This window comes from Loxodonta africana, chromosome 2 (assembly GCF_030014295.1).
Source record: "Loxodonta africana isolate mLoxAfr1 chromosome 2, mLoxAfr1.hap2, whole genome shotgun sequence".
Lineage (NCBI taxonomy): Eukaryota > Metazoa > Chordata > Mammalia > Proboscidea > Elephantidae > Loxodonta > Loxodonta africana.
The window spans coordinates 130,050,171-130,063,145 of NC_087343.1; the positions used below are offsets into that span (position 1 = coordinate 130,050,171).

The 12,975-nt window shown below is 40.4% G+C and overlaps 1 protein-coding gene across 2 annotated transcripts in view; it reads right to left on the reverse strand.

The window, feature by feature from the left end:
- The window catches only part of MEGF10 (multiple EGF like domains 10), a 127,278-nt gene that overhangs the window by 22,321 nt on the left and 91,982 nt on the right, over window positions 1-12,975 (reverse strand). The window contains exons 13-16 of one of the 2 annotated variants that reach the window (XM_010590254.3): window positions 7,112-7,258; window positions 5,936-6,070; window positions 5,270-5,398; window positions 1,419-1,547 (exon numbers count right to left, since the gene is read on the reverse strand). In XM_010590254.3, coding sequence (XP_010588556.1) covers window positions 1,419-1,547; window positions 5,270-5,398; window positions 5,936-6,070; window positions 7,112-7,258 — 540 coding nt within the window. The remainder of the gene's footprint in view (window positions 1-1,418; window positions 1,548-5,269; window positions 5,399-5,935; window positions 6,071-7,111; window positions 7,259-12,975) is intronic. The other variant, XM_064275630.1, reaches the window with a different exon arrangement.

Genomic DNA, 12,975 nt, shown 5'->3' on the forward strand with positions numbered 1-12,975 from the left:
TGTTCATTTTGACAGTGAATTTAATGCCATTCCTCTTCAAGCTGTCGTTCCCAGCGTAGCAGACCATATGATTGTCTGGTTCAAAATGTCCATTTGAGCTCATTAGTGACTGAGATATCAGTGCTTATGTGTTCCATTTCAATTTGGCAACTTCCAGTTTTCCTAGATTCACACTTTGTACATTCCATGTTCCAATTATTAATGTCGTCATTTTGAGTCGTGCCACATGAGCAAATAAAGGTCCCAAAAGCTTGACTCCATCCGTGTAATTAAGGTCAACTCTACTTTGAGGAGGTAGCTCTTCCGCAGTAGTCTTTTGAATATTAGAAATATTAATAATAACTTCGAAGTACTTTTCTCCAAGGAGCTCAAAAACTTTACCTATGTATATATTATCTCCACAGAAATCTTGGGACAGTCTCCCTCCTTTCCAAATCTCTCCTTTAAGTCACAGCTTAAGGTCTACAGCCCCTTTTAGAAAGTTTCAAAAGACTTGTTTGGCCTGTTTTCTAATCAGCATTAAACAAGGATTGCCTTAATTTCTGACTCAGCTTTCCTCCTCAGCTCATTTCTTGATTTTAAAATTATTCATTATTATTAATGATTATCAAAAATCATGCTTTCTTATCTTGTCTCCTTTATTCAACTGAAGGCAAGAGGGTAGAGAACAGTCTCTCTTCTCAGTGATGCTCATTTGTGGAGAACTTTGTCCTTTATATCTAAAAACCTCATAAAAACCCCAGTGCCGTCGAAAAACCTCATAGGAAAAGAAAATATATATAGACACCTCTGTAGTTAGGACACTGTGGGAGCACAAAATGGGAAAATGAACTAGAGCAGTGATTCTCAAAGTGTGGTCCCTGGGCCACAGCATCACCTGGAAAGTTGTTAGAAAAGTAAATTATCAGGTCCTACCTCAGACCTACTATAGATTAGATACTCTGGGTGTGGGGCTCAGAGCTTTGTGCTGTAACAAGCTCTCCAGGTGATTCTGAAGCTCAGTAAAGTTTGAGAACCAGCAAACTCAATCTTTTCCAAGAATGCACATTAACCCAGGCGGTGAGGCTTGTTGTCATCACTACTTCCTAACCACTATACCTATTCCAACCTTTGTGGTGTTAGAATAAATGACAAGGGGTTTGATCCACATAAACAGAGTCTGGTAAAAAGAGGGAGAAGAAAGGAGCTGCACACCATCAGGCTATAGCATGGCTCCATCTCAGTGTCCTGATATAATATACAGACAGAATAGTTGGAATGTGACAGCTCTTAGCCACTTGGAGACATTTAGATATCTAGAGGTCATTGGCTAGACCAAACACCCCGGTGGTGAGTCCAGATCATGCACGCAAAGGGCAAGGCTATTTTCTCCTTGGATGTGGCTTCCGTTGGTCAGCCTCACAAGGCCCGTCACTTACTCTGAGTGCAGTAGAGCCCCGTCCAGCCAGGAGTGCATTTACATTCCCCGTCATAGGCGCTGCAGAAAGCCCCGTTGTGGCAGTTGCAGGTGTGGATGCAGTTTGGGCCCCAGTGAGCAGGTGGACATGCTGAAACCACAACATGCACAGAGAGGTTTTGGTAGAGTCCTGAGGCCAGCAGCACGCAGACCGAATCCCATCCACCCTCACACACCTCCTTGCATATGAGAGCTAGCAATGTGCATCAGGAAAGAGGGAGCACAGTGCCCCAATTCTGCACTCAGACCCAGACGGCAATGCTGACCGCAGCCACCATCACTGCAGACATATGTGCACGCTTGCAGTTTATAGAGTGAGGCAGGAGGAGAAAAAACCATCTCAAGTTTACAGATTCAGTTATTTAACAAACACATTCAATGCCTACTATGTACCTGGCAATGTTCTAAGCACAGGGGAGATAGCAGAGGACAAGACAAAGTTTGTACCACCTCAGGAAGCTTATATTTTAGTAGAGGAGGTAGGCAACCAACCACCAAACCAGCCAATCAAAAAAAAAAACAATGGCCATAAGTGCTATGAAAAAAATAAAATAGGAAAAGGCAGGCAAGAATGATGGGAGCTACTCTTTTAGGGAAGCACTCTCTAAGGAGAGGACATTTGAGCAGCGATCAGATGGGAAAATGATTCGACTTGAGAAAGGTCAAGGGATCCATGTTCGTACAATTTGTGTCTCTGATCTCTAAATCCTGCACTTTTCACTCTACTCCAGAGTTGTCACTATAGGCTCATTTTAAATGTTAAGGCTCCCAGTAGTATGTAAGAATTGGTTTACTCAAAAAAGCTTGTAACTGGAAGAAAAATATAAAAATATATATATAACTGGAAGAAGCAGGAAATAATAAAACGAAATCATTAGGAGTTACTGCCAATTGAAGAAGAATCAGAAACTCAGATAAAGTATCTGTGAAATAGTAATCCAAGATTATGGAGTAAAATGATTTGATTTACAAAAAATTCTTTTTTATTTGTACTAATGCTTCAGGGACATTATAATTGCTTAAAAAGATGTCCACCTATAGTTTCTATGTGTTTACCCAGTAAGGAATATGGACCATAAAGGCAATAAATAAATCAGAAATAAGTAAAAAGATGAAAAAGAATTCTTCCATAATTCTGTACATCATTTTTGCCCAAGAGCAAAGGAAAAGTAATAGCTGACACTCGAGGTCTGGAATGAACCTTAGAACGAGTGAATTTTGTAAGTACGACATCCTCATTTTACACATGACAAACTGAGGTCCAAGAAAGGTTAATAGTGATTTGTCGAAGGTTACACATATTAAAAATAACATTTGTTATATGTTAGGTAAATACAGCTTCTCTGTTTTATTTATTTTTCTAGCAGTTTTTTTTTTTTTTTTAATGTGCTTTAGAGGAAGGTTTACAGAGCAAATTAGTTTCTCATTAAACAATTAATACACATATTGTTTTGTGGCTTTGGTTGCCAACCCCATGACGTGTCAACACATTTCCGTTCTTGACCTTGGGTTCCCCATTAACAGCTTTCCTGTCCCTTCCTGCTTTGTTGTTCTTGCCCACGGGCTGGTGTGCCCATTTAGTCTCATTTTGTTTTATGGGCCTGTCTACTCTTTGGCTGGAGGGTGAACCTCAGAAGTGACTTCATTACTGAGATATAAGGGGGTTCGGGGGCCATACTCTTAGGGTTTTGCCAGTCTCTGTCAGGCCAGTAAGTCTGGTCTTTTTTTGAGTTAGAATTTTGTTCTATATTTTTCTCCAGCTCTGTCTGGGACCCTCTATTGTGGTCCGTGTCAGAGAAGTCAGTGGTGGTAGCTGGGCACCATCTCACTGTGCTGCACTTAGCCTGTCGGAGGCTGTGGTACTTGTTGTCCATTAGACCTTTGGACTAATCTTCCCCTGTGTCTTTGGTTTTCTTCATTCTCCCTCGCTCCATATGGGGTGGGGCCAGTGGAGTATCACAGATGGCCACTCACACAGCTTCTCTCTTTTAAGGCCACAGCAAGACTCAAGTGTAAAAATGATTAAAGTGTTCAGTTCATGTGATACTCAGTGGAACACTCTTCACCTGAAACAACTTATTCCTTAGATGATAATTACCAAACCTTCGTAAACCCTTTTATGTTCACAATATATTTTTCTAAGATTATCTGTTTGTAATGGGCTCCACTCCTTATATTGGCTGTCATAAAATAATGGGACTGAGAATCATCCAGCTTTTATAGTCCAAAAGACAAATGTAGAGACAGGGCTTTAAAAAAGCATTTACTCAAGGACACCTGCGCCTTTAAATGCATCCTTTTAATTTTTCAACCTCTATTTTCACTGTGAAGGATCTTTCTCTTTATAGACAGGCTGACAATCAGCCAAGTAGAAATATCAAGGTGGTTCTACAAAGTCCATAAGGGAATCAATGAAATCAATGATTCCCCAAGAGAAGCAAAGGCTTTTGCCAAATAAATCAGCTTCCTCCAGAGTGACGATGGGAGTAGGCAACACTATAGTCTCCATTCATGGTGGTGTTCCCTATTTTGTCCCTTCAAGCACATTCTGCTTCTATATGAGGAAGTGACCAACTTCCAAAATAAAGAGTGCTTTAGAAAGGAACAAGTATATCAGTCATTTTATGACAATGATTTTGGGTGTTTGCTTGTTTGTTTTTTTCTCCCAAAACTGTGCCTTTCAGTATGTACTCCTCGAACTGTCCATATGCCAACCTGAATCAGTCAGAGCCCTTGGGATACATGCAGATGTAAGCAGACCATGGTAACTTTTGAAGTGATTTCCCCCCAAATAGAATGATACACACACCAAGGGTTTGTGTCTAATACTTCTTCCTCCAAAGAGCAACCTTTCTGATACAGTTGTGCTGTGCTGGTTTTTCAGAAGGCTGTGCTCCTTTATTCCTTATAAATAGAATGCGGAATGAACTACTGAGAAAAAAAAAACTCAGACAAAACGTATTTCTCATCAATTAGTACATACAAGTTGACTTTAACTGTGAAGTCTGAATTAAATAACCAAGAAACTGCAGTGCAAAATCAGTATGTAGTCATTTTTTGATTTCTCTTCTGTGCATGGTGGCGAACTCCACATAAACCGAGTACGTGCCATGAAATTTGCAAGGAATGGTACCAGATTACCCCAGTGCATATGTTATTCCTTGGCCAAAAGTTGAATGCTTTTAGAGGTTGCATTAACCCTTTCGAATCATAAATCAGTGATTTACAGTGTTCTGTCTTCATGACATGAGTAATCTAAAAGTCATTTATAGTTCTTCATAGGGTTGCTCAGCTCTGGTCAGAAATACCGCAGTTGTGAGGCACCTGGGTGAGGCCAAGGTGGAGTTAAGCATGTGAGCTGCTGTTAGGTGGGCACTAAAGTTGGCTCAGGATCCCCACAGGTATCTAAGGCTCACATCACTGAAACTCTACTTCTTCATTTTCCCTATCATTAACTCTCCCTATCGTTAACTCTCCAGATAGCTGCATTGAAGGAACAGACTTCTAAGTGGACCTATTTTCATTTTAATTCAGTGGGTCATGAGTCACCGAAAAGTAAATAATGAAAATGGTACATATTTAGGTTCTTCCCAAGACATTATTTGGATCTAAATACAGGACCACTGCATAGAGCCCTTAATGAAAAAAAAAAAAAAGCAATTTTAAAACAATAATAATATATCTTATAACTAGTCACCTATTCTTTCATGATTATACAAACACTCATACTTCAGTCCTAAGGAATTTGAAAACCAACAAATAAAAAAGTTTGATTAGTTGTTCTCAGAGATTTGAGAATCAAACAAGACTTACGTTGAGAGCAGTCACTGCCGATCCAACCTGGGTAACACTGACAAGATCTGTCAATGGGGTTGCAGGTTCCATTGTTGGTGCAAGTACAAATCCCTGCACAGTTTTTCCCAAATCTGCCACTGGGACACACTGTGAATAAGCTATAGGTCAGTAACTCACAATCACATCCCATCTCACAGAATCCTAGACTCTCGGGACAAAAGGAACTTGAAAGATTACCAACCCAGCTGCCAGTCTAGTGCTTGCCTCCACACACCAGCATCCCTCATCTTGAGTGGGCTCATTTTCACAAATGCATGAAGCCAAAGACCCTCATTAAGGTTACATAAACCACGAGGCATCATCACATTTTTAGAAATCTGACTTCTTGGTTTCTCACTCACAGAGTCAACATCCTTCCTCATATTGATTTTTAATGGGAGGATATTTCCAATTAAAACTGGAGTTGCACAGCTCTGAGAATAAAGACATTTTGCTGGAGTGGTAAGCGGGTTTTCCAAAGCTCAAAGTCATATTTTCAGAAGCTGCAGACACAGCATACCAGAAGGCACTGAGAGCTGATAACTGAAAATATGTTCTTTGGGAAGCCTGAAAGAAAGCCGGAGGACAGGCTCCACAGGGCTTGCTCATCATCACGTATCTCCCCCAAATGCATGAGAACCTCACCTTCATTGCAGAGAGCCCCCGTGAAGCCAGGCAAGCAGTCACACAAGCCTGTGATGTGGTGGCAGGGCCCACTGCTGTGCACACACTGTGGGCACGTCTGGCTGCAGCGATGCCCATAAAACCCAGGGGAGCAAACTGGAAAAGAAAGGAAATTCAGTTATGCTCCCTGAGACACTTTTCTCTATCATTCCACATTAGGGGTCTAGTTAAAGTTTCTGGTAAGGCCTTTAATAGCCACATGTGTGTGAGAAAAATCAACTTAAAAAATTGACGCTGAGAATTTAAATTTTCCAAGTATAGAATAATAACCACAAAAGGAACAAGGGAACTCTTTAGTAATGAAAAGAAGCCACTACATTCCGAATTCCTTGAGGGCAGTCAAATGCCTTAGTCCTTTTTATTCCTCATTTATGTCCCTAATTATCTGGAGGCTTGGCATAGACCATGGTTCAAAACATTACTGATGGACAGAAAAATGAATAAACAAAATAAAATTGCAGATAGTAGCAAGTATGAAATAAGAACCCTCAGACCATGAGTTGATTCTTTATCCTTTAACAGTCATTCCTGGCAATAAATGCACAATCAGAGCTAGAAGACTTTTCCTGCTCAGAATGGCCGAGGTTAATGATTGTGATGAGTCTTATATTTAATAAAAGACTTAGTAAAATCTTATGAATCATTTCCTAAATCAAAAATTCTACTAAGCAATGTCAACAGCTCCCTCTTTTAGCTCTGCAATTGTTTTTTTTCCCCCAAAGCACTGACTTCAAGACTCATAGCAGGATGTATGATTTGCCGCAAGGTTTGGCTGATGTTGACTTTTGGTAATTGAGGTAAGGCCAATGCCAAGTGGCTGAATAAAATATTTACAGGTCATTGGATTTCTGGAACACCATTTGCAAGATTTAAGGAAGGATCAAGAAACATCTCCTGACGATGGTGCCAATGGGGCAATGAAATCATTACTGAGAAGACTTGGTTAAAGCCCCATCTGTCAGGTTAATGCTGAAGGTTAGAAAGAATAAAGCCCATGCGGAAGTGCTATCGAGGTCAGTTCTGCCCTCAATTGCAACAGAACATCACTACAGAGTGAGTGGTGGAACAGAGATAATTATTCCGTACACAATGCCCAAGGAAAGGAGGGCAGAAATTAGTGCCTAATGAGACACTTACTTCTCTGACAAGTGGTGCCTCTGAATCCTGGAGCACACTCACAGATGCCATCGTCGGGGGAGCACGAAGCTCCATTTTTGCAGTAGCAGGGCAGGGAGCAGTTGGGGCCCCAGCGTCCTTCGGCACACACGCTGTCACAGTGGACACCTGAAACAGCCCACATGGGATAATCTTGAGTGACAGGCTGTGTGGGCACTTTGGGGATTCAAAGTCAAAGACGACGACTAAGCTAACAGTATTAAATCTGAGTGATCACAGGCAGCAGCGAGCAGAGGTGATAAAAGATTTCAAATCCAGTTACCACCTCACATACACCAATACACAGTATCATCGTAACATTAAAATAATACCCAGAACTATTTTCAATGGAATCAAGAAGAAAAGGAATAAAGTGCCTCTGTTAGACTGATATTTTAGGAGGAGGGTGCAGAAAGCGCTCTGCCTACTAAAAGTGAAATTTATTTAAAAATTTATTGAATTCTGTATCATGCAACCCTCCGTGACTTCTCCATCACCCCGTTCTTTTTTTAAACATAGAAATGGACAAACTGTAAAAGTTAAGGCAAAGTAAAAGGTAGCTAAATTGTTTTATGTAAATAAAACCCTCCCCTGGAGGAAAAAAAAAATGGTGATCTTAAAATATTTTGATGATATATATGCAGGATAAAAAGATATATTAACATGTGCCACCGAATTCCTCTTTAAAAACTTAATCTGACATTGGACAGATATAAGCAGAAAATCACAACTAATGTTGTTCATAGTCGGCTAAGCAATTTATTACTCTGAAACTATATGTAGGTATTTAACTCATCCTGGAAATGCAAAAACTTGGGAATCAGCCATGAGTGAATAAACAGATGCATAAAAAAAAGTAAAGAAAATCTGAGATTGCAAAAATAAAAATAAAGCCAAATTTTGTGTACGGTAAATCAAAGTCTCTTTTGTAAGTTCGTATTTGAAATTCCAAGGGAGCCTCTATCTTGTAAGTATGAATTCCTCACAACTCAAAGAAATGCTCTTTCCATTGAGAGGTAGTAAGAGTGAGTTATAATTAGTGGTGAACTGCTGACTGCTGGCCTCAGACCAAATGAAAACATGGTAAGAACAAGCACACACACACTCAAGGATTCCAGAACACAAACGACACTCAGCACCAAGGATTCTGAGAACGCCATGTTTTATATCATGGTTTTTGCTTCTAAATCAATTAGGAAAAAAAAAAATCACCATGGCCTGGATCTTAACACAGAAGAAGCCCCAAACCATAACACGGACGTTACTAATTGGTACGCAGCCATTCCTGCTGAACCGTAACTCTCCACTTTTTACTGCTCCTTTTGCTCCTTCTGAAAGTATCCCACATGGTAAAGACCATTAAGTAGGCATGAAAGCACGCAGGCCTCATTGTGTCTGCCTCGCACTGACAATGGACATTTATTTCAGCTTAGAACCACTGGCTAAAGAAAGGAGATCAAACCTGTAATGAAACCAATTGAAGTTTAAATGTTTAAACATAGAATAAAACACGGAATTTGGGCCTACGGTTTTTTTTTTTTTTTTTTTCTTGAGTTCACAAATATATTATCTTTCTAAAAAATCCCTTTGGAAAAACTGAGATAGAATTGCAAATTCTATGCTCCCTAAATTCGATACACTAGCTACAGAGTCTTATCCGGTGTTTTTACCCACTACTCTACTACTACAGGAAACCCTAGTGGCGTAGTGGTTAAGCGTTACAGCTGCTAACGAAAAGGTCAGCAGTTTGAATCCACAAGGCGCTCCTTCAAACTGTATGGTGTGGTTCTACTCTGTCCTATAGGGTCACCATGAGTCAGAATTGACTCCACAGCAATGGATTTTACACTGCTAGGCACTATTCCACCCACCGTCTGTCAGTTTGTCATACTGTGGTGGCTTAAGTGTTACTATGATGCTGCAAGCTACGCCACTGGTATTTCACATACCAGCAGGTTGACCCAAGGTGGACTGATTTCAGCGGAACTTTCAGACTAGGACATACTACGAAGAAAAGGCTGGTGATCTACTTCTGAAAGTTAGCCAATGGAAACCCTATGGATCGCAGAATATTATCTGAGCTTTTGACTTGCTTACTTTGGTTGCAGCATCGGAAGGGGCTGATCATTGGATGAGGCTATCTTGTTTGGTCAAGTGGAGGGCCAGTGAGGACGAAGGAAACCTTCCGTGAGATGGATTGACACAACAGCTGCAACAATGGACTCAAACATACCAACGGTCATGAACATGGCACAGGACCAGGCAACATTTTGTTGTTATACATCACAAGTTGGTGCTAACTCGATGGCCACTAATAACAGCAATGCTAAGCAGAAGCATTAAACATATTGAGCAGAAAACCACTTGAAAGGAGGCTGCAAATCTAGTTTGAGGAAAGTATCCCATTACAGGCATCACTCTCTATTCAAATTCGAATCCTGAGCCCTATGACCTAGAGCCATGACTCCTGTTAAATAGCAGCCAAGAAGAGACTGACCACCCTGGGTGTTTTGATCCGGAGCCATCCAGGCCAATCCCAGTCAGGACTTAGAAGACGTGGAAGCTGAGTAATTGTCTGGTTAATCAAATCATCATCCTAAAAATTAGTCCTGATTTTTGACACTCTTATGGGGTGAGGGCTTAGGAGTGAAAAGGTAGCTATTTATGATGACTTAATTTATCAGCTCCTTGTCAAATCTCTTCTTCATTTTATACTTAATAAATGCAGTTAAGATGGAATGCAGTACACTTTAGGTCAAAAGTATAGCTGCTTTCTTACATTATAAGTTGTAATGATTTATGTATGACTTAGCACATTCTCAATCAGAGCCTATTAAGAAAAATGACTCCAGGCCAGATTGGCAAATCTGAATAAAGGGATCCTTCATTTCCTATCTGATTCCTCTTGCCTTAACAGGTTTGTCCAGCTAGTTGGCATAACCATTAGTCACAATCAACTTTATCGAGGTAGTTTTGATGTAAGAAATAAGGCCCATGATATAGCAAGGAGAGCCATTGCCAAGATGAGCTTGTTTCACATAATTTACCCATCATTTCATTTCCAGATAATCATAAATTCTAGAGGTCATCTATCAAACCTCCTGTCTCCAGTCATATAAGCACATTTCAACAGAAACAAGACTACTTCTAAATAACTTTTATTTCAGGACCGCAAAGAAACGATTCCTCTGAAAGAAAATTAGAAAAATTTTAGTACTAACATCCCTTCCCCCGCCCCTCCCCCAAAATGCACTCTTTCCTTTTTCTCTGTCAGTAAAAATGAGTCACCATTTTGTGGATATTAATGCCTTGTCTATTTGAAGACGAATATAAATTATGTCTCAGTCAGGTGGTGACTCCAGGGAAAAGCGGAAGGCTTTCTTCCTCTTGCTGCACCCTTGTCTCCTATTGCTACTCTTCCCTTTTCAGATGCTCTGTGCCTCCTTTTATCTTCCCTTTCATCATTTTTTTTTTCATCATACAATCAGCACAAGACAAGATCAATGAATTCATTCTTACAGATATGTTACCTCTTTAGAGAATATGATCATTTTAATACAGCACACATTTTAAAGAGCCTAAGAAATAAATCTCTAATTGTGAAATTTCAGCCAGCAAGGCTGAAGGAGTACTGAGTAAGTGCTTCTCTAGCTCACACTAGGTATATGGCTGCTGATATTATCTTGATGTAAGGTCAGCCCTGCAGTAAAACTTTGTCCAGAATAGAGTTAGAAGTTAGTTTTAAGCATTTGTGTGTGTGTGTGTGTGTGTGTGTTTATTCCTTGTTTCCACTGATCTCATCCTACTCTTTGCCAGCTTCACTAGAGTACTGCAAGACATCTTTTGCTTCCTTGTTTGTCAAAGAAAAAAAGTCAACTCAACAAATGGTCAAGGGCTGTGGTGGCTGTAAGCCCTGCTGATGCCCACGTGAGAAGTTTTCTAACAGGGATAGCTCCAGGGTGATAAGGGTCCCATATCAGGCACACCAAACTCTGTCTTGGGATCATGGTCAGGAAAGGAGGTAACTCTGGAAGAGGAGGAGGGTTCCAGGCTAAAGGAAAAGTGATTGACAGGCTCAAGGCCCAAAGAAGTATATGTATATCCTTCAGAAATCACACATATTGGGCATGGCTGAAACTCAGAGTCTGAAAGCAAGGGGAGAGGAGTCTGCGCCACTGGGCAGTGGTCCTGCCATGCAGTGGAGTATGAGCTTCCTCCTGGTGTTAATAGGGACCGAGTGAACAGTTTTTAAGTAGAAAAGGGAAGAAATTAAATTTTTACTTTGTAAGAGGACAGAAACATTTGAAGCTGGTCAGGTAGCTGGTTTAGGCTACCCAGGTGATATATGATGAAAACAACAAGATCTCGAACTAAATCAATGGCAGTTGGATGCAGGGGAATGGATGAATTCTGGAGAGATAGGAGAAAATGCAGATGCAGGATCTCCCCTTCTGCCCACCACACCCAGGGTATTTAATGAGTTCTGGCAACTCCATGACAGAGAGATGAGGCTTGCCTGTTTTTGCTCACTACAGGGATTATCACATGAAAGGTGTTAAATATTTGTTGAATGAGCCAATAAGCAAAGTTCCTCTTTCCAATATAATATTCAGGACCACTTTCCAACTGGACGGAATGGCCTTATCATTCCTTGCGTTCCTGAAGAAGTGAAGTGCACTCAAACCAGGGAGCCTAACATTTATATTTTGTGCATCTAAAATGATGACCTTTCCCAGGTTGGGGTGGAAATGTCTGCCTTGCTTGTTTATGAGGAGACATACTTTCTTGAGCTCAGGTCTACGTTTTTTAACCTTTGCCCAGGTTATAATAGAGCAATAGAAGAATTATGAGACTACTTGAGGAAATTCATTTGGAATGTTTACCAAAGAATAGATAAAAACGTTAATACTAGTCACTTCAGGAAATAAATTCCCAAAATATTTGGAGGAAGGGGTAAAACGGGAAGGGAGTATCTTTAAATTTGCAGCAATCTCTGGTTCAATGGAAGCGTTTTTTTCCTGATAAATGTTCTAATGCTGATAAGGAGATCTGTGAGGGACTGTTTTTGCCAGGATTGAGGACAAAGAGCTCTTTGATAGCCTTCACAAGTTGCTAGGCAATGGCTGAATGATCGTGATAAACTTCAGCTAAGCAGCTCTAAAGAAATGTTCATGCATTTAATGCCTGATGCATTATGCCAGTGGCCTCAATGGGAAATCAGCATTCACAGGGCATTTGTGATTGCATGAATGCAGAAAATAAATCATCTGGGGTGTCGTTATTTCCCCTCCCAGAGATATAACCCAAACTCCTTGTCCTACTTAATTGTTACATTCCTTATGCCAGCACTGCAAGATTCGGGGAGTTAATGAATGAAAGAAATGATTCAGATTCAATGTCTGTTCCTACACCACAAGCTGTTAAACATATATTAGAGCAAAGACAGAGATTTGTTAATAATAACTGGACTTGGTGATCGTAGGAGAGAGGAACTATAGGATTTAGTCATAATGTTGTAACACTTTTTCTGCTTTTCTAATCTTCCAACCAACAAAGCAGCACCATACAGTCATGTGCTGACATGATTCACTGGTGTGTCCACCTCCACTGATGGGGTGTCTACGGTGACAGAATATGAGCTTCTGCATGTCGAGATCTGGCATCACTGTCTCTTTGTGTTCCCAGTATCCAACCACTAGGTTGCACAGGACATGGAGACACTCAAAAAAAAAAAGGTTGTTAAATCAAATTGTTCTATTTGGATACGATGAACTTTCAGCATCCATTGAGAATAAATCTGCTTTATATAAGCAGTCAGGTTGAAAAAAATCTTGATAGGTCATGTG